This window comes from Lepidochelys olivacea (genome assembly GCF_965140295.1).
Source record: "Lepidochelys olivacea isolate rLepOli2 genome assembly, chromosome: 7".
In the NCBI taxonomy this organism is placed as follows: domain Eukaryota; kingdom Metazoa; phylum Chordata; order Testudines; family Cheloniidae; genus Lepidochelys; species Lepidochelys olivacea.
In genome coordinates this window covers 94,426,049-94,449,078 of record NC_140417.1, presented here as the reverse complement: position 1 = coordinate 94,449,078, position 23,030 = coordinate 94,426,049, and the positions used below count along the sequence as shown (strand labels likewise).

At 42.2% G+C, this 23,030-nt stretch overlaps 1 protein-coding gene across 5 annotated transcripts in view; it reads left to right on the top strand.

The window, feature by feature from the left end:
- The first annotated feature begins 8,558 nt into the window (after positions 1-8,558).
- EXOC6 (exocyst complex component 6) overlaps positions 8,559-23,030 on the top strand; it is a 182,031-nt gene continuing 167,559 nt past the window's right edge. For 2 of the 5 annotated variants that reach the window (XM_084634111.1, XM_084634109.1), the window contains exon 1: positions 11,945-12,060. In XM_084634111.1, coding sequence (XP_084490237.1) covers positions 11,978-12,060 — 83 coding nt within the window. In that variant the 5' untranslated portion in view covers positions 11,945-11,977. Of the gene's footprint in view, positions 8,695-11,944; positions 12,061-23,030 lie in introns of those variants that run through there. The other 3 variants (XR_014712418.1, XM_084634108.1, XM_084634110.1) reach the window with 3 other exon arrangements.

Genomic DNA, 23,030 nt, shown 5'->3' with positions numbered 1-23,030 from the left:
CATTTTCAGCCATTGTGAAGAAGAAAGAAACATAATTTGATAGAAACTCAATCATTGGTGGAAAAAGAAAGCAATGAGTGTCTCAACCAACTTGGTACCCTGTTGACATATGTCACACATCTCACAAAGTGGAACTCATGTAGCTATAAGATTTATGCTGTATTTATGCTTTCATTCATGTCAATAGAAATTGTGTAGTCCAAATGCATGTTATATGCGTCACTCAGTAGGTTAGGAAAGAAGATTTATTTCCACTGGAATGATGATGAGGAAAATAGAAAGGAGCATAAACACTGGCAAATGAAGTGTAAAAATACAATTAGGAAGGCCAAAAAAGAATTTGAGAAAACAGTTCGCCAAAGACTCAAAAAGTAATAGCAATTTTTAAAAAAAGTACATCAGAAGCAGGAAGCCTCCTAAACAACCAGTGGGGCTACTGGATGATCAAGGTGCTAAAGGAGCACTTAAGGATGATAAGGCCATTGCAGAGAAACTAAATGAATTATTTGCATCAGTCTTCATAGCTGAGGATGTGAGGGAGATTTCCAAACCTAAGCCATTCTTTTTAGATGACAGATCTGAGGAACTGTCCCAGATTGAGATATCAGAGGAAGTTTTAGAACAAATCGGTAAATTAAACAGCAATAAGTCACCAGGACCAGATGGTATTCACCCAAGAGTTCTGAAGGAACTCAAATGTGAAATTGCAGAACTACTAACTGTAGTCTGTAAAGTTTCAGAGTAGCAGCCGTGTTAGCCTGTATCTGCAAAAAGAAAAGGAGGACTTGTGGCACCTTAGAGACTAACAAATTTATTTTGAGCATAAGCTTTCGTGAGCTACAGCTCACTTCATCGGATGCATTCAGTGGAAAATACAGTGGGGAGATTTATATACACAGAGAACATGAAACAATGGGTGTTACCATACACACTGTAACGAGAGTGATCAGAGTCTGAAAAGTATCATTTAAATCAGCTTCTGTACCAGATGACTGGAGGATAGCTAATGTGATGCCATTTTTAAAAAAAGATCCAGAGGTGATCCTGGCAATTACAGACCTATAAGCCTGACTTCAGTACTGGGCAAACTAGTTGAATCTATAATAAAGAACAATATTGTCAGACAGATAGATTAACATAATTTGTTGAGAAGGAGTCAACATGGTTTTAGTAAAGGGAAATCATGCTTCACCAATCTACTAGAATTCTTTGAGGGGTCAGCAAGCATGCGGACAAGGGGGATCCAGTGGATATAGTGTACTTAGGTTTTCAGAAAGCCTTTGACAAGGTCCCTCACCAAAGGCTCTTATGCAAAGTAAGCTGCCATGGGATAAGAGGGAAGGTGCTCTCATAGATTGGTAACTGGTTAAAAGATAGGAAACAAAGGGTAGGTATAAATGGTCAGTTTTCAGAATGGAGAGAGGTAAATAGTGTTGTCTCCTAGCGATCTGTTCTGGGACCAGTCCTATTCAACATATTCATAAATGATCTGGAGAAAGGGGCAAACAGTGAGGTGGCAAAATTTGCAGGTGATACAAAATATAGTTAAGACCCAGGCAGACTGTGAAGAGCTACAAAAGGATCTCTCAAAACTGGGTGACTGGGCAACAAAATGGCAGATGAAATTTAATGTTGATAAATGCAAAGTAATGCACATTGGAAAGTGTAATCCCAACTATACATATAAAATGATGGGGTCTAAATTAGTTGTTACCACTCAAGAAAGAGATCTTGGAGTCATTGTGGATAGTTCCCTAAAAACATCCACTCAATATGCAGCAGCAGGCAAAAAAGCGAACAGAATACTGGGAATAATTAATAAAGGGATAGATAATAGGACAGAAAATATCATGTTGCCTCTATATAAATCCATGGTACACCAATATCTTGAATATTGTGTGCAGATGTGGTCACCCCATCTCAAAAAAGATTTATTGGAATTTTCCAAGCTTCAGAAAAGGCAACAAAAATGATTAGGGGTATGGAACGGCTTCCATATAAGGAAAAATTAATAAGACTCGGACTTTTCAGCTTGGAAAAGAGACCGCTAAGGGGAGATAGGATTCAGGTCTATAAAATCATGACAGGTGTAGAGAACGTAGATAAGGAAGTGTTGTTTATTACTTCTCATAACACAAGAACTAGGGGTCACCAAATGAATTTAATAAGTAGCAGGTTTAAAACAAATAAAAGGAAGTATTTCTTCACACAATGCACAGTCAACCTGTGGAACTCCTTGCCAGAGGATGTTGTAAAGGCCAAGACCATAAGAGGGTTCAAAAAAGAACTAGATAAATTCACAGAGGATAGGTCCACCAATGGCAATTGGCCAGGATGGGCAGGAATGGTGTCCCTAGCCTCTGTTTGCCAGAAGCTGGGAATGAGCGACAGGGGATGGATCAGTTGATGATTAACTGTTCTTTTCATTCCCTCTGGGGCACCTGGCACTGGCCACTGTCAGAAGACAGGATATTGGGCTAGATGGACCTTTGGTCTGACCCAGTAGGGCCATTCTTATGTTCCTATGATAGTCCCCGGACAAGAACAAATTTCCCCCAAAAGTCTGGGTGTTTCCCTAAAAGATTTTCTAGTTGTCAAATACAACTACTTTTTGCAAGACGTGCACTGGTGATCTAGCCATGCAACATACCAGTTTATCTACCTCTTTATTGCCCTCATCACCATAGTATCGCCCAGTTTAATAAAATAATGTGAAAAAAATACATTTTCACTCCTCCACCTGTAGGAATAGTTTGAAACATTTGCACAGAAAGACAATGCATTTTGGCTAGGATGATGCTTGCCTGGCCAACCTCCACTGATCCTGGCAGAACCAGGATTCCTTTGACCACCTAATTTTTTTTTTTGGGGGGGGGGGCAGAAGAGACAGCATAGATCTAAACATGAAATGTTAATAAATGTATTGATCCAAAATTCCCAGCATAAAATAAAAAGTCTCTGCATAATGTTTGCGTCATACAATTTTTAGCTTCCTCCATGGTTCACTTTTTATTCTCAGAACTAGTTCCTTGAACTAATTCTAGTCTGACAAGCATTGTGGGTTGCATAAGTAGAAATAATAATTTCATGTATGACAAGCTATAGTACAATATCTTCTGCAATCCCTTATCATGATCACAGCAAGGTGCTGTTGGAAATAAAAGTTATGACTCATCTCCAACAAACTGTGGTGAATGATACACCCCTCTCACATTCCAGGGGACTCCTAGCCAATATGTAAAAGGTTATCTGTATAGTTTCCTACAGGTTTAATATTAAACTTATTAGTTTGTCCAAAATCTGTTAATCTCAAAAGCATTGGATTGCAGAGATCAAAGTGTTACAAATACATAACCAACACACCATATCATGGAGGTGTTTACCTTATAATTAAATCTTATTCTTTATACAATTTCAGGTTTTGTTTTTCAAAATGATATATTATCATTGCAAACCCCAATAACACATAGAACACTGACAACTATGAAAGATATGTGGCTAAAGTAGCTTGTCATTAACAATTAGCTGTTGATTGGCCCCTCTGTTTAAAATCTTGTAATCACTCCCATTCACGTCAATAGAAGTTTTCTGTGCAAAATGACTGTACAAAGAAGCAAAAAACATTACTGAAAATGCCCCCGTCTTGGAGGTTGCTAGCTTGAGTTAGTACACTTGAGGTACTCCACTTGATCTAACCTGGCTTGAGTGAGACTGACCACACTGGAAAGGCTCACTCAAGCATCTTTGATTTACTGTGTGCACTTGCTTTCTAGGGATACATTCCACTATTCTTAGTGCTGCAGTATTCTGAGCTGCTCCTTCCAAATGTCCGTGGTGAATTTAATCTGTTCTGGTCATGTGGGCAGAAATGGTGTTGACCGGCTACTTATTACAGGACACAACTTCCACTCATGTTCATTGTTTTCCGCTGGAAAGCCATGGCTGCCACTCTGAATGCTTAGTGGGATCCCAGCCCAGCTCCTGGTCCCCCTGCCAGGCTTACAGGGGCAGAGGTGGCCTTTGTGAGGCCTGATTCTTTTTACTCCACCAGCTCCTGGTGCCCCTGCCTAATGTGGAGTGGCAGGGATGGCTGGTATGTTCTGTATAAATGTTCCTGCTCAGGAAGCTTTGACTGACTGTGCATTTATTGTGATAGTGATACTGAAATAAAATGGTGGTTGTAAAATATGCCCCCCTCACAGTGCAATCAAAACACTCACAAAAACAAAGGGATTAAACAAAGAAATATTTTATTCAAAGTTAATAATGCTGTCAGTGCAGCTGTTTTGAGCATTTAACAGTGGAACAGTGAACCATGCTAGCAATCCTGCTGCTTTAAACAGTTAACATTGAAACAGTGCACAGCTGTAGCAGTCCTGCTGCCTACAGCATGTGTGATGTGCACAAGGGGCAAAGTGCCATGTCATATATATGGGAAGTGCACATGGTCAGGGTACCTGTCATCACTCCACCCTCCCTCCACAGGGTAAACCTGACGCTGGGCTAGCAAACCCCGCTACCTAAAGATTCCTAGCTGCAGCTCATTATATTGTGCAGGAGAGTTCATGACTCCAGGATGAGTCTGGATCTGAACTAGGACTGGGTTATTCTGGCACCTCCTGGCCATAATGCCTAGAGGGTATTCAAACCTGGCCATTTACTGCTGGCTCTCCTCATGCTGCTGTTGGCAGTCTTGCTCAGTCATGGGTGAAGTACTTGGCAACCCTGCACTCCTCCCTCTCCCGCATTTTCTCAGCTGCCTTTCAACCCTACTTCCCTCCACAGCAGTTGAAGCCCAGCTCTGTATTTCTGAGAGACTTGTGAAGTTCCATAGACTTCACACCAAAAAAGACTTTGCACTGGACACAGCTCCTGGGATAGTAGCATCTTTAAAAGTGTGGCTTTCCCTGTCTCTTTAAATACTGAAATGCTAGTGCCAGAGTGAAGGAAAACACACTGTTACATATACACCCCATAATTGCTTATACCTAAACCTGATCCTGCATTCGCAGGCATCTGTAATGTGTATGAATGCCTACTTTGTGTGCTTGCAGCCAGTGGTGCTGGAACTAGGCATGCTGCTGCACCCCCTAGCTTGAATTAGTAGTAACAAACACCAAAAATGTGGTTTCAATGGTTTCCATCATTAGCACCCCCACTATAAAAACTGTTCCAGCACCCTTGCATGCAGCAGTGTGCTTTACAGTAACGCTCAGTTGAAATATTTAATTTTTCCCCAGGTCTCGAAATCCAACTTGGACCGCACATGTATGCTGTGGAGTGGGGGTAGTGGATTCTGGGGGGAGGGTGCAGGAATGGCAATTGTCACATCCAGCAGGGAATATAGAGCATCACTATTGGATGCCAAGGGGTGGGGATGGAGGGATGCTAGGGTGTATGGAAATGGTGGTTCTGTGCCCAGTAGGGAAGCTACAACCAGCATTTGCCTGCCCTCCATCACGCAACATCATCCGGTTAGTTCTCTACAGATAGTGATGGGTCTTTTATGCCATTTCCCACTGAACCATTACAGTAATAGTGAATTGAGTCCTCACCTAGCTGAGGCAATGCTAGTTCCTCTTTTGCTTCCTTCCTGGCCCTTTCTTCCCCGACCTGTTTCCCCATCACCTCCCCAGAGTTGTGGGTGAGGGCAGAATGGCTGTGGCCCCCGTGATGAGTGTCAGCACTGAAGCCATTGTAGCTGATGACAGCTGTGGCTCGGAGTCATCCACAGGTGCCTGGTGCTTGGACTAAGGGTGCGGTGGGTGCTAGCTTGAAGTGGTTTCCATTATGTACAGGGTTTACATTTTGGGTTCAATGGCTCTCAGCACCCCCACTATAAAAATTGTTCCAGCACCCCTGCACAGTTGGTTACCCACAGACTTCCCCAGGGGCCCTTGAGCTGTCCAGGGTGTAATCATAAGTCCTGCTGGTATCACACCACAGCTGAACAGCTTGGTGTCAGCCTCAGACCAGCTAGCCACACTCTGAGAAGAAGGGTTTCCCCCCGACTCACCACCAGACTGAACCAAGTGGAATAGCAAAGCTAGAACAAATGCTACAGGTACGCAGAGCTTCATATAAGGCAAGATCTGACTGCTGAAGTGGGGTGTGTATCCTGGGAGGAGCTAACTTCTGGTCAGAAGGCAAAGGTGCAACAAATAACCGCTGGTGGGAATTTTGCAAGAGGCATTGAGGGACTCTCAGCACTTGAGTGGATCATAAGTTGCATTCCCACTACATTACTAGCTCAAGCTTCAACCCACTCCCCCCACTGGGCTAACTACCCATTCACCATTTCACTTGAGAGGCTAGAGCTTTTTGTGTGTGGATGTGAGTCAGGTTGGGGCAAAGCCTGAATTATACCTTGAGCTAACAATGAAGTGACGACAAGCCCTATAACTTTACCATCAAAATGTTTGTGATGATTAGATATTTTCCACTGGTTTATATGTACAGCTATGAACATTAACTCAAACCAGCTCAAAACAAAAGTAGGAGAAAAAGCTACAAAAATAATCAGAGCACCAACTCTGCTTGTTTCTCCATGCATACCCTAATATACAGTGGGCTAGAACTGGCAATGTACATAGTGCTCTCAATTCCCATTTCAGTCAATGGGATTGAATGGACACAATACTTTCTAGGATTGGGCCCCATAGCCTCGATGTCTTTTAAAAATAAACTTATGGTCCCGATTTTTGAGTAGTACCTTAGTCTGTAAATAGGCCCATTAATTTCATGTACTTAATACAGCCCAGATAGCTGTCTAACAAGCAAAAAGTTAATTTGTTCATTACATGGTAAGAATGTACCAAATCCAACGAATCCATTCATCAACAGTAGGTGCGCTTATCTTCCAAGGATGGCCAGTAACATAGCTGTGAGGATGGCTGCAGAGACCCTCATAAAAATTAACCACATTGATTTCTAGATACAGTCCTACAAGAGAAGTAGCTGGATCTAATGGAAGACAGAGTCCTGCGGTTTCAGTTATTACATCTTTTGACCTTGAATCAGAAAGGTAGTAAGTGGACAAAACCGGGAAATGTAGCTGTGACTCAGGCCACTAACTAATCATTTTAATAACTTTTGTAATTATTAAACTAACTTTTTAATGTCCTCAATTATTTTAAAAGTTAATACCTAATCTCCCTTCTGATAGTGCAAGATTACAACTGTTAGTCAAGCCATCCTTTCATCTGCATTTGTGTGACATCCAGTGGCTGGATGGGTCAATCACAAGTGTGTATTATCTGTTAATGATACAAAAGATGAATCCCAAACACTAGCTGTTACACAATAGTGAGCACCTGAAATAATTATTACAGAGCAGTTAACTTTTATTTACAGAATAAAGACAACAAGTAAAGAAGAAGCTCGTGCAAGAGACAGTTGTCTGAAAACAGCACAGGATTTATAATAAAGAGATTCCTGCTAAATTTTTGGGATTTCTGCTGCACATAACAACTTTCCTAAAAGATCCTAGCAATCAGGGCTCAGTCGTGCTCTTATTGACGTAATGGTAACACATTCATTTCAGCAGGAGCAGGATTGGGATCTAAATCAAGTTTTTATTTAAGTCTCTGAGTGAGATACCAAAATAGATAAGCTATAAAAAGACTGCCCTTTCCACACAACACTGCTTGTCAGCATTAGGCTTCCAGTTGTTTGTTTCTCAACGAATTTGGCACTCTATTCTCAAGTTTGACAAAACTGGATGAGATTGAGATTCATTTGAGGAAGTTGTACCAGATATTTTCCTTGCTGTAGATTAATGGTCAGACAATGACTTGAAATCAGTGGTGCTCAGAGCAGAGTCAGGAGTCTACCCACTAGGTTCTCAAGGCAAGATTGGGGCCTGCATAATGAATTGGTGTGAATTTTGTTTATAGCACGAATGGACACCATCAACTTAAAAACCTCATTTCTATCTGAATAGTTTACCTGTTACTGTACAAATGACATATAAAATTACTAAACTGAAAGAGATTAAAGCATAAACATTTTCTTTGCTTTTTTAGTGTACATTTGCATTTCACAGCCCTTTTTCCTAACAGTTTTCTGTTTGTGTGAGTCTTTCACAAAGCAACAGGGAAAAGACAAACATTTGGAAAATAGGAAAATGTGATTTCAAATGCACAAAAATTGACAGAGGGACTCAAAGGTAGGTTTCCTGTCTGAAACTACTTGTAAATCGTGTTTTGAAGATAACTAAATTTCAGGTTTTTGGTGTCCCCTTTCATCTGAAATATTTATCATCAGTGAAATGTTTTAAATGTGTTAATGAACTATTCAATGCTTTTGATAACAAAGTTTCCCTAAAAATAATAAGTCCATCTTCAAGAAAAGACATTAATGAAGTGGGTACAGTGTAATCTGCACATTACTAGAGGAGACAGGAAAAGAGCAGCTGCGCAGCGTTCTTGGACACAAAGTCCTCAGGAATCACGAGGTCAGCCCAGGGTCTGATTTTTCACTGCTGGTTTTGCTGACTACAGATTCATTCTGGTAATGACAGTAAACAGAATAAAAGTCCTGTCCTGAAGTTAGAACTGTTTCACGCTCCGCAATGGCTAGAAAAAGCAAACTACACTTGCGGGAGCTTTATTCAGAAGAAAACAAAGATCAAATATATGACAATGTCTTTGCTGAGATTGAGTCATTTGAGCTGCCTCTTGGAACCAGTTTAAGGTAGGCATCAGTTATATCATATCATATTGTATAAAATGGATTTGTTTTATTCTTAGGCTGTTGTTTCCCTCACCCCCAGGTACTAGAGGCCTAATCCTGCACACACTGAAATCCATAAGAAAACTTCCTTTGAATTCAATGGGAGTAGGATTGGGCCCTAAAGGAACAAGCATAGACTAAAAGCCTATACCGAGCCCATTCTCAGCAGGACAAGGGGTGTCTTTACAGACTTACCACTAGTGCTCCATGAAGCAAGAAATTACTTTTATAAATGAAAACAAGAACCAATCACTGGTTTTCCATAATGGAATGCTTTTAATTTATCAGCCAATGCCATCAGCTACATGCTTGAAAAAATAGGTGAATGACTTTTAATTCACATATTTTAGACAGACACTACCCTTCTTTATTATCAAAGTGCATCTACATGCACTCAAGTTTTATTTAGTGAAATTCCTAAATGTCTTTGAAAAAATTAGAAATAATGCATTTACATTTTATTGCATTTTCATGGACATGAAGCTTATATATTAAAGATTGTATGTTTAGCTTTATTGTTGGTGTCTGCAGCAGAGTGTTAAAAATACCTTGTCTGGTACTGTGTATGTCCGTTTGCAGTAAGGATTAGACTAAAGAGAGAAACCATATATCTTCATTTAGAAATAAATTTAATTTTTCCTGAAACTTGCATCTGTCACCCTGTTCTGTAAATAACTTGAGTGATGGAAAAAAAGGAATGTAGGAAGAATTTTACTATATAGCAATGATTTCTACAGGGAAATAATATAGGAAAAGTACCTAAAACCTGAAAATAGTTTCCCCCTCTGAGTTATCTCCCTCCTGTATCACTGCCCGAATTGTACTTTGTAGGAGCTTGTCCACACTTAGAAAAACTACCTGTTGCTGACTATGGCTGTCACCAATAGGTTCAGCTGAACCAAAGCTGAACATGATGTAGCTGCAAGTGTAGACAACATCCAAACCGTGTTCAGTACTGTTTCATTAACTGTGGCCTAGCGCTTGATGGTGGTTTAATTACAGTTACTGAAATGGTGCTGAACACAATTGTAGCTAATGCACATTCTGGGCTGGTTCAGTTACACACAGTGTTAATACCTGCTGTTAGCAAAGGTTAGCTTTTCTAGTCTAGGAAAAGCCAAAAACAAACAAGCCACTTTTAAGGACCAAATTTTCAAAAGCTGGCTTTCATTTGTGAAGAGATAACTTTGCACTGTAAAAAAGCCAGGTCTGGTCCACGGACCTTGGCAATTTTTCCCCCAAAACCCAGATGTACAATCAAAATAGAAATCAAGTGTAGCAGCTCCTACTTCTCTGCTAAAATAAGGACCATGATGTATCTGAGCCCAAAAGCAGTGGAAAAACACATATCTGGTACACAGATCCAACTGAATCTTGCAAATTTTTATCCCCAATCTGCCAAGTTCTCTAAACTAAACAGAGAAAAATGAAGCAGTTCCCAGTGAAAATAAATAAAAAATAATATCGCACCAAAGAAATCTAGAACTAGAAAACTGATCTGGCAGCACCAAAAAAACCCCACCAAAAAGACCCCACCTGGATCTTAGTGGATCCCAGCTTGTAATATTTTTATCCCAAATACAAAATTTCTGCTAGCTAAAGAGAAAAATACTACTAGCTGCTCTAATTCCACTGCAACATGAAACGCTGTTGCATCCCTGGTCAAGAGCACCACAAAGACACATAGCCAGCATCTGGAGCTTGCTGGATCCTATCATTTTTGGTTGAGACTTCCAACTTGTACTGTCAAAATAGACAACACATGTTTTTATTTCTGCTTGAACACAAAAATCCAAGTTCCAATAAATCCTGCTGCAAAAGCAACACAAAAACACATATCTGGCACCTAGGTCTTGTTGGATCTAGCAAATTTTGGCTGCAGGTCTCTAAGTCTACTCGACACTAGCATATAGCTCTGGATCCAAAAGGTCTAGCTCATTCTTTCACCCATCTCCAAAGTTATCATGGCCTCTCTGAAACACAAGTAAACTGGATACAGATTTATTTGATTTAAAAAAGATAGCTACACTTGCTGTCTGTTTAGAATGTAAAAAGGCCTGGGGATCTAGATGAAAAATGGACCTTCCTGGATTCTGGTCCATATTTTGATTTTTTTAAGTGCTCCTGTTCTAGAGTGTAATAGGGGACCAGATTTTTAAAAGGGCCTTGGAGGAGCTATAAGTGATCTCTTTATATTGTAGAATTTAGAGATGAATAGCAAAACAAACAGACAAACAAAAACAACAACAAAACCCAATACCAAACTGTTGGATTGGGCAATACCTGGGTGTTTGAAGCACCTATGCACAAGGATGCATCAGGGTCCAGAATTTTTGGTGCAGTAGGAGTGGCCCTGGAATTTATGAGCAGGGGATAGGGTGACCAGACAGGAAATGTGAAAAATCGGGATGGGGGTGGAGGGTAATAGGAGCCTATATAAGAAAAAGACCCAAATATCAGGACTGTCCCTATAAAATCGGGACATCTGGGTCACCCTAGCAGGGGATGTAACAGATTCAGCAGAATCCACATGCTTGGAGGGTGTTTTTGTAGCGTATGTGTGCTGGGATGTGTGAAGGTCCAAAATTGTTGGTGAAGTAAGAGCCGTTAGACTGGTTCTCAGTGTGGGCGTTAGAATTTGGAGCTGTGGGCCAAGATTTGGATAGGTGCCGGTGCCAGGGCCCTAGTTTTTCACGAACTCATCATAGTCCAACATGTGCCAAGACTGAATGTTATACGATCATTTACTATTATTATCTGGCGTGGGCGGGAAGAGTGGCTAGACTTGTTTTCTAGCTTGCAGCCGCATTTGGGAGCGGAGAGCCACACAGATCAGCAGAGCCCTCTTTGTGCGATCTAACCAGACACTCTCTTTATCTTTTCCCTCCGCACTCTTAACCCTGGACTCCTCTCTCCAGTCTTCCCTTGCCCAATCCTCCCGACTCCCAGCAGCCCCGGTTCCTTCTCGCTGAATCCCTGCTCCCCCCTCCAGTCGCTGCCTTCTCAGCAACCCCGGCCCCGCTCTCTCCCCTCACCGCCCTCTCAGCTCCGAGTGCGCACGTCTCCCTGCCCCCCGGTACCCCAGCAGCCCGCTGGGCAGCGGGTGGGCTTGGCGCTAGCGGCGGCAGCTCTCGGGGTGTGCGCGTGGAGCGCGGGAGCCCGGTCCCCGGCCGGCAGCGGCTGCAGCGCCGCCTCCCCAGCGCGTCCCGCAGCGGCGCCGCTGCCTGGTTCCCTCCCACCCAAGATGGCGGAGAGCCTCCCCGAGCATGAGCGGATCCTGCAGGAGATCGAGAGCACGGACACGGCCTGCGTGGGGCCCACCCTGCGGTGAGGGGCAGGCACCAGGGCCGGGGGGCGGGTGCGGGTCTGCAGACGGCGAGGGGCTTCCCGCCCGGCGAGACCCAGGGGCCGGGCCGGGCCCTCGCACTGACAGCTCCGCCCCAGGGACACCGAGCCTCCGGCGAATGCTGTGCGGGGCGCAGCCCTTTGGGGGTTCGCCCCCACTGAGCCTCGGGGCCCCCTCGGGGCAAGCCGCCCCTCTGTTCACAAAGCCCCTTCCCCCCCCCTCCAGCTCCCGGCGGGGCCCTGCTCGCAGCGCTGCACCCCGGCCACTGGGAACCGCCTCCGGCCTTGGAGGGAAGGGGCGCGCCCCGGCGTGGAGCATACCCCGCTGCCCCGAGTTTTCGGGGCCTGGCCGGAGCCGCGGGAGCTGTCAGGGGGAAGGCGCTGGCGGAGGCTGGTAGCGCACGGGGACCCCAGCACGTTCAGGACTCGCTGGACCAGCTGGTTATTGTACCAGCGCGGGGCAGGCACCCCTGGAGGGCCTGGGCACTGGCCCCCTCGTAGACACACGGCAGGTCCGTGAGAGGGGACTAGCTTGTCACTTCCCACCCCACTCCTGGCCGGGACAGCGTTGGTTCTGGTGCAGAAAGCGGTCCCGATCTGTCTAAAGTTAACGTGGTCTGCATGGGAGGAAGGGCACCAAACGAGGCTTCAGTTGTTGGTGTGTTTGTATTTGGGAGCTGTCAAAGGCGGTGGGTGTGGCTGGCTGCTGGTTTCCTCATTGGCTTTGGGATTCGGGATGCTCCCTTTTGAAGTGGTGTCAGCTTCCCCATCCCATTTCCGATCTCAGCTTTTCTTATTATCTTTGAGTCTGTGGTTGACAAGTGGTCACAGGGTAAAATCCTAAACATTCTGTAAAAAGAAAAGGAGTACTTGTGGCACCTTAGAGACTAACCAGTTCATTTGAGCATAAGCTCATCTCTGCATCCGATGAAGTGAGCTGTAGCTCAGGAAAGCTTATGCTCAAATAAATTGGTTAGTCTCTAAGGTGCCACAGGTACTCCTTTTCTTTTTGCGAATACAGAATAACACAGCTGCTACTCTTAAACATGCTGTGAAACCTTATCCTGGGTGCTTGATGTAGTAAGGAGCAGCAATACTCCACTCCACATTTAAGATTGAAGTTAGTTTTCCCACTATGAAACTAGTTGTTAATCTCCTCTAATTTCACCCAAGTGAAACTGATTCCCCTGAAATGTTGCCATGTCTCATACTTTGGTAGATTTTTTTCTGGTGGTTTGATAACATTCAGAAAATTTTTGACTCACCATAACTGCAAAATTATTTTTTCAGCTGTCATAGCTCTCAAATGGTTCTGCCTGCAAACTTCAAATAGGTCTTGTTTTCTTGGCCTTGTTGAGGAGAAATATCTTTAGTACTTTTGTGGAGGGGGAACAGTCTAGGCCAATGCTACTCAAAGTGGTGATCCGCGGACTGGTGCTGGTCCGTGAGCCATTGGCTGCCGGTCTGCGCGCACATTGGGAAAAAAAATTGCCGGTCCCCCACATCAGATAGCTTGAGAAGCACTGGTCTAGGCTTTGTTGCAACTGCTGGTCTAACGGGGTAGTAGAAAGGGTGTCACACAGTCGCAGGTATTCAGGATATGGAGAGATTGTGCGGGACCAGGAGGGACATGGCCTGCCTGGAGCTTTACTTCCTGATCTCTGAATGAGGGAATCCAAGATTGCTGGGAGGAAAGGGAGCCTGGAATGGGACAGGAGACTTGTCAAAGCATAATAATAATAATAATACCTAACTCTTATATAGCACTTTTCATCAGTAGGTCTGACAGTACTTTACAAAGGAGGTAAGTTTTACAGAGGGAGAAATATTTCAAAGGCATTCAGCCAACACACAAAGGTATTACACTCCCTTTGCAAAAATGGACACCTTTTAAAAACAAAACTACATTTAAAGTTCTGGAAATGAATAGTTAAGGGATTCAGCTGGTTCCCAACTGCTGTTTTATAATGCATCATTCATTATTATCTGCACAACTTACACTGGACCAACCTTACCCCTCTCCCACCAAATGATTTGGCCTCGATTTCAAACCAGATAGACAATTGGTAATATTTAGGTATTAGAATTTTTTCTTGAATTTAAATAAATTATTAAATAGCCTCAGTTCTACCTCAGGCCCATGGTTGTCAGAGTCTAGAGACAGCGGCATTCCTCTCCTTTGAATTTAGAGGCAGAGGCATTCCTCTCATGGATTAGTAACTGATTGAAAGACAGGAAACAAAGGGTAGGAATAAATGGTCAGTTTTCACAGTGGAGAGAGGTGAACAGTGCAGTACCCCAAGGATCTCTACTGGGACCTGTGTTGTTCAGCATTATTCATTAATAATCTGGAAAAAGAGGATTAACAGTGAAGTAGTAAAGTTTGCATATGACAGAAAGCTGTTCAAGATAGTTAAGTCCAAAGCAGACTGCAAGGATTTACAGAGGGATCTCACAAAACTGGGTGACTGGGTGACAAAATGGCAGACAAAATTCAGCATTGATAAGTGCAAACTAAGGCACACTGGAAAAAATAAACTCAACTATAAATATGCAATGGTGTGTTCTAAATTAGCTGTTACCACTCAGGAAAGATCTTTGAGTCACCATGGATACTTCTTTGAAAACTTCTGCTCAGTGCTTAGCAGCAGTTAAAAAGGCTAACAGTATGTTAGGAACTATTAGGAAAAGGATAGAAAATAGGACAGAAAATATTATAACAACACTATATAAATCCATGGTACACCTACTCCTTAAATAGTGTGTCCAGTTCTGGTTGTCCCGTCTCAAAAAGAATATAGTGGAACTGGGAAAGGTTCAGAGAAGGCAACAAAGAGATCAGAGGTATTAAATGACTTCTGTGCAAGGAGAGACTAAAAAGATTAGGGCTGTTCATCTTAGAAAAGAGACAACTAAAAGGGGGTATGATAGAAATCTATAAAATCATGAATTGTGTGGAAAAAATCAATAGAGAAGTGTTATTTACCCTTTCACACAATACAAAAAACAGAGCTCACTCAATGAAATTAATAGGCAGCAGATTTGATAAAAACAAGAGGAAGTACTTCTTCACACAACTAAACTATGGAGCCCATTTCCATGGGATGTTGTGATGGCCAAAAATATAACTGGGTTCAAAAAAGAACTGGGTAAGTTCATGGAGGATAGTTCCATCAACAGCTATTAGCCAAGATGGCCAAGGATGCAGCCCTATATTCGGGGCGATCCAAAACCTCTAAATACCAGAAGCAAGGTGTGAAAGCCAGAGATGGATCTCACCATAATTGCCTTGTTCTGTTCACTCCTCCTTAAATTGTGGTATGGACCGCTGTTGGAGACAACATACTGGGCAAGATCCACCATGGCGTGACCCAGTATGGCTGTTCTTATGTTCTCTTTTATTTAATCAAGAACAAAGCTAAATGTAAAATCAAGTGATAGACAATAAAAATAAGAGAATACAAATGAGAACAGCTCTGTCTCCATAGCCCAAAACAGAACAAGCTGAACATAGAACAATGCCTTTAGACAATCATATCAGTAACAATATTTCATTTTAATTTTCCTGCAACAATGAGTCCACAGGCCAGATATTAGGGCAACCGCATTTTGTCATTGGATAACCACATCTGACATCTTATCTGCTCATAGATGTGATCAGAAAAAAAAAATCCCCAGCCTGATTGTTTGTATACCATCCAATGCTATCATCCCAAGTCTAGTGACAGACAACTCCAATGCCGATGCTGCTGCTCACTAGACATTCTGTTAAGGCTACAGATATGTGTAGCTAGCTAATGTGTATAAGTAATAAACCTTACATTGAAGGAATTTTAAATCTTCATAATCTGTGAGCATCCGACTCTCATTCTAAAGGCATTTTTAAACAGGTTATATACTTTCCTTTGAGCAAGCCTCTTGAAAGGGCACAGGAATATCTGTGTCTGTTAAGATATTATCACTTGGAGCCCAAGCCTGCAATCTTTTTTCAGGCAAAATCCCCATTGACTACAATAGGCATTCTGACTCCATAAAATCAGGTCCTCACGCTCCATGTCTGCTCTCTACTGCTGGATAGAATATCTATTCTTTGAAACCTCAATTGCTGAATGAAGGAGACAGGATTCCCTGCCAGTGCCACTGCTACTCCTGCTTCTTATATCTTGTATGTTAATGATGTTTTACTGATGTGGGTGCGACTTGTTCCCTCAGTGGATATCAGTTTTCTTACAGAACATACGTATTGCTAAAAGGTCCTTAGCTATGTGTCTCTAGTCCTATTATTTCTGGAATGTCACCCATTTTGATTTTTAAGGTATACAGCAGTGCTATGCTCTATTTCCAAAGATTTGTTCAAGAAATGGCAAGAAAAACTGGTATTGTGCACATTTGATTCTCCCTTATAGCAGGACAGCTTTGATCTGTTTTACTAGTGCAAAGAAGCCTTAAAGCCTGCTTAGTGAGTCTTAGGAGGATCACCACAGTGTAGTGGGATCCTCAAATAGCATAGAACCTGTCTAATGGCTCCTACACCATCTCTGCTCCTCAGAGTCAGTGCAAGTAATATGATTAGAAGGAAGGGGGCATGGCAGTGGTGTCCCTGCATCTAGTGATCTCCAGCTGCTGTAATAACCTCTTTGGGTTTTTGGCACAAATTGGAGCAGCCTAGAAGCTACCAGAATATACTTTAACTTGCACAAAGGAACCAAATTGGTGCAGAGTGGTCTCAAGATCAAGGGATCAAAGGTTGCTTAAACCATCTTTGCATTGTCTTTCCTAACTTGTAATGAATGCTTCTTAGCTGCAGCTGAGGATCAGCAACCACAGTGTGCATGTCATATTCACTGAACAGCCAATTCTACTCTACAGAACACTATCCAAACCCTATAGATTTGACAAAGTACATAGCATCTCCTTGTCAAAACATCATAATCTCTATAGAATGTTCATGACCAGTCCCTCTTTCATGTCATGTTATGAAACTGAAAGTACAGTGTGTTGACAAAAGGCAGGACAATTTATGGACTTCAGTAAGATAATTTTCAAATACAGTAATATTGTAGAATTCACGTGTACCTCAGATTAAGAAGAAATCCTTCCACAGTGACAGTTGTACATTCATCTGTATTAAACTATTGCCTCTTCGAATCAGGGACTGGCTGCTCCCTTCCTTACAATAGCCCGTATTAGGAAGGCTCTGAGATTGGAGAGGGGAAGAAAAGAAGCTTTGTCTTCCTTCTTCTAAGAGACAGAGACTGCAGATTTCAGAGAGCAGTTAGCAAGAGGCTGATACCAAAGATCCTAGCCCAAAGAGGGTCCAAGGATAGCACTGTGGAAAGGACTCAGAACCCTCCATTTCCCCAGGGTAGCTTGGGGAGTAGGACTACACTTCTCACCAGGACACTGTCCCAAACCTCACTGGAATTGCTATCCTCATTTTTTGTATTGACTACTAAGTTTTGTCTTCTGATTAGTTCGTATGGTAATTTTTTCAAGTGCTGCATATAATGGATTGTGGAATATAGCACACACAGTGTGCCTTAAAAACACCCCTAACGTGGGCTACATCAGCCTCTAACTTGGTCCTTTCACTATTTTCCAAATGGGTGACAGCCAAATTACAATTTTTGATCACTGCCTTCAGAACCCTGACCTGACTAGCAATCCGGGAACTTGTTGGATGCTTCTGAAATATCTCATTGTAACTTCAGAGGCATCAGCAACAGCTCGGAGTTGTTGCCATGCTTTGGGACTTAAATAGTAAAATCTGAAAATGTCTTTCAAAACACATTCAGACTTTTAAGGAAATAGGGATAAACTTTTTATAGATCCAGAATACCAAGCTCAGTTTATGGTTGATGCAGTGCACAACATCACTGAGGAATATCTAATCTAAACTTGGCCTGCACATCTTTGAACAACTCATTCACTGTTGCATCATCTACATTTAGACAAACTAGTTTTGATTTGAACTCTTCTTTGCTATTTTATTCCTAATGCTGATTTTATTTCCTATATGATACCATCCCACGTTAAGGGTCTTCTATGACCAAAGAGAATACACAGTTTCCCATCCTGCACAAATCTGATGTGTTCTGACACTTGCCTAGCTACAGACCTGTCAGTGAATGCACTAACCAGCAAAGTAGTAAGTGTAGCTTTCTATATGTGTTTCTCAGACAGTTCTTTAAGAGACTTTGCAGTTACCCCTATACTTTCACTGCATAAATATCAATGTAATTTGGTCCAAGATAAGGCTATTTTTGACCTGTAAATTAGAGTATTTCACAATCTCTAAAACAGAAATCATGTCCAGTGACTGTAAGTGGTGCTAAAAAAGGTCGCAAACAGTTGAATCTCTTCACATTACATTTTATGGAACAGTACACTAATAAGAAAACACATTTTCTTCTTCCATGCTTTTCACATGAGCAGCAGAGCATTCTGTATAAATAGGTTTCAGAGTAACAGCCGTGTTAGTCTGTATTTGCAAAAAGAAAAGGAGTACTTGTGGCACCTTGGAGACTAACCAGTTTATTTGAGCATAAGCTTTCGTGAGCTGTAGCTGTAGCTCACGAAAGCTTATGCTCAAATAAACTGGTTAGTCTCTAAGGTGCCACAAGTACTCCTTTTCTTTTTGTGTAAATAGGGACTCACTTCTGAAGGACTTATACCCATCTGTAGAAAGGCTGTTCATTTTTCACAAAAAAATTTGTGATTTCTGCAAACAACAGAATATTTCATCTCCGTGACACAAACCCCATGGACATTTAGGTTTTCATGGATTCTGGGAGGTGCTTTATGTCACATTATTTCCCGTAGTCCTTCCTTGGGAGGAAGCATGGTCTAGTGGATAGAGCACTGGATTGGGAGTTAGGAGACCTGGATTCTAGCCTTGGTTCTGCCATCGATGTGCTGTATGAACTCAGGCAAGTCACTTAACCTCTCTGTACCTCTGTTTTTCTCCTCCTGCCCTTTGTCTGTCTTGGCTATTTAGAGTACACTCTTATTGGGCAGGGACCCTATATCTTTGTATAGAGCAGAGCACAATGGGCCCCAGTCTTGGTTGGCCCCACTGTATTTTCCACTGAATGCATCCGATGAAGTGAGCTGTAGCTCACGAAAGCTTATGCTCAAATAAATTGGTTAGTCTCTAAGGTGCCACAAGTCCTCCTTTTCTTTTTGCGGATACAGACTAACACGGCTGCTACTCTGAAACCTGTCATTATTCAATTCTCTGGTGGAGTGTCCTTTTCGGTGAAAGTTGTTTTAAGTGTGTTAAGGTGCATATCCTGGACTTTATCCTCAGAGCATATTTTGTGGTATCTGAGTACCTGGATGTAGGTGCGGTTGGGGTGGTTATAGGGTCTATGAAAGTAGGTTTGATGATCTGTGGGTTTCTTATATATGGTTTTCTGTAGGGTTCCATTGTTGAAAAGCTGATCGTGGTTTCCAGGAAGTTGATGCTAGTGTGAGAGTGTTCCAGAGAGAGTATAATGGATAGGTGGTATTGTGGTGAAAATCTATGAAGGAGTTTAAACTGTCTGTCCAAAGGATGAAAATATCATGAATGTATTTCAGGTATATCATTGGTATTGTGTTGCATCACTACTGTGTGTGTAACTAAAAATATATGGATTAACCCTTTAAAGCTACCTAGAAGTGCAAACTTTTATTTATATACAAATCCAGTACTCCTGATATTGAATGTGGTTTGGGTTGTAGTCTGTGGAACTAACTGGTGAATATGTTGCCTTACGCACTTTGCTTCCTAGTATCTATGATTACAGGATCTTCCCTGCTACCTCCATTTTGTGAACATATGTATTCCAAACAAAGGGGAAACTTTGTTCTTGTTTACATGCATGTAGCTACTGCTGAAATTAGGGGGAGTTCCACAGGAGCAGCATTTTTTCTAGTGTCTTTTATTGTGCATCAGTACAGCAGGAAATTAAAAAAGTAGTGCCGTGCTTGTTTTTCAATCTCTCATTTCATACATCACTAAGTAGCACAAAAGCTTAGCAGGAAGAGACATCTCCTTGGTCAGCAATGTAAAAACAGGAAGGAGGAAGTCTATTGCAAATCTGGGTTTACTGATTATCAGTTCATGTTTCGCTACAGAGGATGTCCATTAACAGCCATCAGCGTGATACATTGCTTATCCAGAGTGAACAATGTCTGCTGTAGTGTCACTACTACAGAATATTGACCCTGGTTATAGGAAGTAATGTTAACTAACAAACCGTACTCAGCCCTTTCCTGCTCATAGAAACAGGATACTATTAGTGAGAACAATTCACAGAAATTGTACATACAGGAAAACAAGGCAAGTAAAGCATAACGGCTAAGCTAAAATTAATAAAATCGTTTTTGTGATTTGGCCTTAGCTTGAGTTCTGCATTGTTCTGGCGTATAATGTGATCTTTTAAATAGAATAGTGACATGTATTTATAAATAAGGATGGCAGAATTGGGCCCTTAGGTAGTGTGTGGCAGTAGAAAGTCTGATTAGGTATTAAGAAATGTGCTTATTAGAATAACTTTTGTTGAATTACAGGAAACAGGTGGTCATTATTTTATAAAGCATTTTAAGGGTGTATGCAGCAAACTACATAAAATTACTCCATGGAAAAAAATAACACAAAGTTTGCAGTTTCTGTAAACACAGAATATCTTTGTATATTATAGGACAAAGGAAATTGCAGTTTTTCCTGTGAAATTGGCGTTTACATTTAATGTGTGATATAGTATCACATTAGTGACACTACAGTTGTGTTTGAGATGGCATTTCCGTTCTGAGGCCCTAATCCTGCATTGTAATTGCAGTGGGGCTCTGTTAGGGCAGAGTACTGTGCCTGCACTGAGCCCCGCTGAAATCACAGTACAAGATTGGGGTCTAAATGGCTTTATTTTATAGCTTACTCAAAGTAAAACTTCAGCTTTTTCTCAAATGAGAAACTGTGTATATGTGTCTGTAGTTTATACAAATCCATTTGGCCTTTTTTTGCGATGTGCATACAGAGCCATCCTTAGGATTTATGGGGCCCTACACAGTATTATTAAACTGGTGCCCCTATGCCCAAGTTGGGACACAGCCACTACCTCCCATGGACCTCCAGAAGAACCCCGCCCTAATGCTGACACACACTGAGCTTCGTATGCAGCAGGCAATGCGGCAGCCCTGGCTTTCAGCCGATGCCAGGGAGGGGGGAGGCACTAAAGGATACCAAGCCGCCCAGCCCGCCTCACGGTGGCTGAGAGTCACAGTTTCCCGCAGAGACACTCGTACCCTCTCCCTCACGCAGAATGCGCCATGCTGGCGCCTTCAGCTCTGTGAATAAGGCCCCTGCCTAAGGACAATGCAGGGTGTGCGGGCTGTGTGGGAGCTGACCTGCTCTTATTTGTTCTTCCAGTGGTGCCCCAAATTTTCAGATGCCCTACACAGCTGTGTATGCTGCGTATGCCTAAGGATGGCCCTGTGTGCGTATAGAGGTGTAGAGAGTCATGAAGAGCCTCTGTAGCTTTCATGCAAAATTGCTTCACACGAGAAGTTACTGACATGAGAAAATACCATATTGGACATGCACAGTGTGTTAAATAAGTGTTTTCTTTTTAAAATTTCACTTTGAAAATGACTGTCAAAATGTCACTGTGGAGTTCCTTGTTTGTCTGTGACTTCTATGTCAAAACGGATCAGTTTGAGTTTTTAAAAAGTGTTTTTTCCTAACTTTCAGCGCTGGAACTCTATTTGAGGAGTTGCAAGCAGTTTGGAGGACAGAATTAGAATTCAAAATGATCTTGACAAATGAGTGAATTGGTATAAATTCAACAATATGAAATTCAATAACATGCAAAGTATAGGGTTGCCAACTCTGACTGCAGCTATTCCAGGAGATTTTTTTCCCCCCAACATGACATAATGTCATTTTCTTAACATATCTTGTTAAAATTGCCTGGATTACTTTGAGTAGTCACTGGGAGATTGATGCTGATTCTAGGAGACTCCAGGCCAAATCTGGAGGGTTGCCAACCCTAGCAAAATACTTCACTTAGGAAGGAAAAATCAAATGCACAGCTACAAAATGGGGAATAACCGGCTACGCAGTAGTACTGCTGAGAAGGATGTGGGGTTCTAGTGGATCGCAAATATAAGTCTACAATGTGGTGCAGTTGAAAAAAAGGCTAATACTATTCTAGTGTGTATTAACAGGAATGTTGTGTGTAAGACATGGGAGGTAATTGTCCCTCTCGGCACTGAGAAGGCCTCAGCTGTAGTACTGTGTCCAGTTCTGGGCACCACCCTTTGGAAAGATGTGGACACATTGGAGAGACTCCAGAAGAGAGCAACAAAAATGTTAAAAGGTTTGAAACCCTGACATTTGGGGAAAGGTTAAAAAAACTGGGCACTGTTTTGTCTTGAGAAAAGAAGACTGGGGGGACCTGATAAGTCTTCACATATGTAAGGGCTGTTATAAAGAAGACTGTGATCACTTGATTTCCATGTAGGACAAAAAGTAATATATTCAGTCTGCAGCAAGGGAGATTTAGGTTAGATATTTGGAGAAACTTCCTAACTGTAGGGATAGTTAATCACTGGTATAGGCTTTCAAGGGTGGTTGTAGAATCCCCATCACTGGAGGCTTTTAAAAACAGGTTGGACAAACGCTTGTCGGGCATGGTCTAGGTTTAATTGGTCCTGCCACAGTGCAGGGGGCTGGAGTCTTGGACATGATGACTTCTTAAGGTGCCTTCCAGCCCTACATGTCTATGATTCTGTGAAAGTCACGTCATACATCCCCTACAGTAATAAAAGTTCTACAGTCCAACTTATCCTTTCTGTTACATATGCACAATCCCATCATCTTCATAGTGTTCAGATGTGTGTGATCCCCATTATCTTCACTATGTTTACGTAGATGTAACTGATTGGCACTAAGTAAATGATTGTCAGTG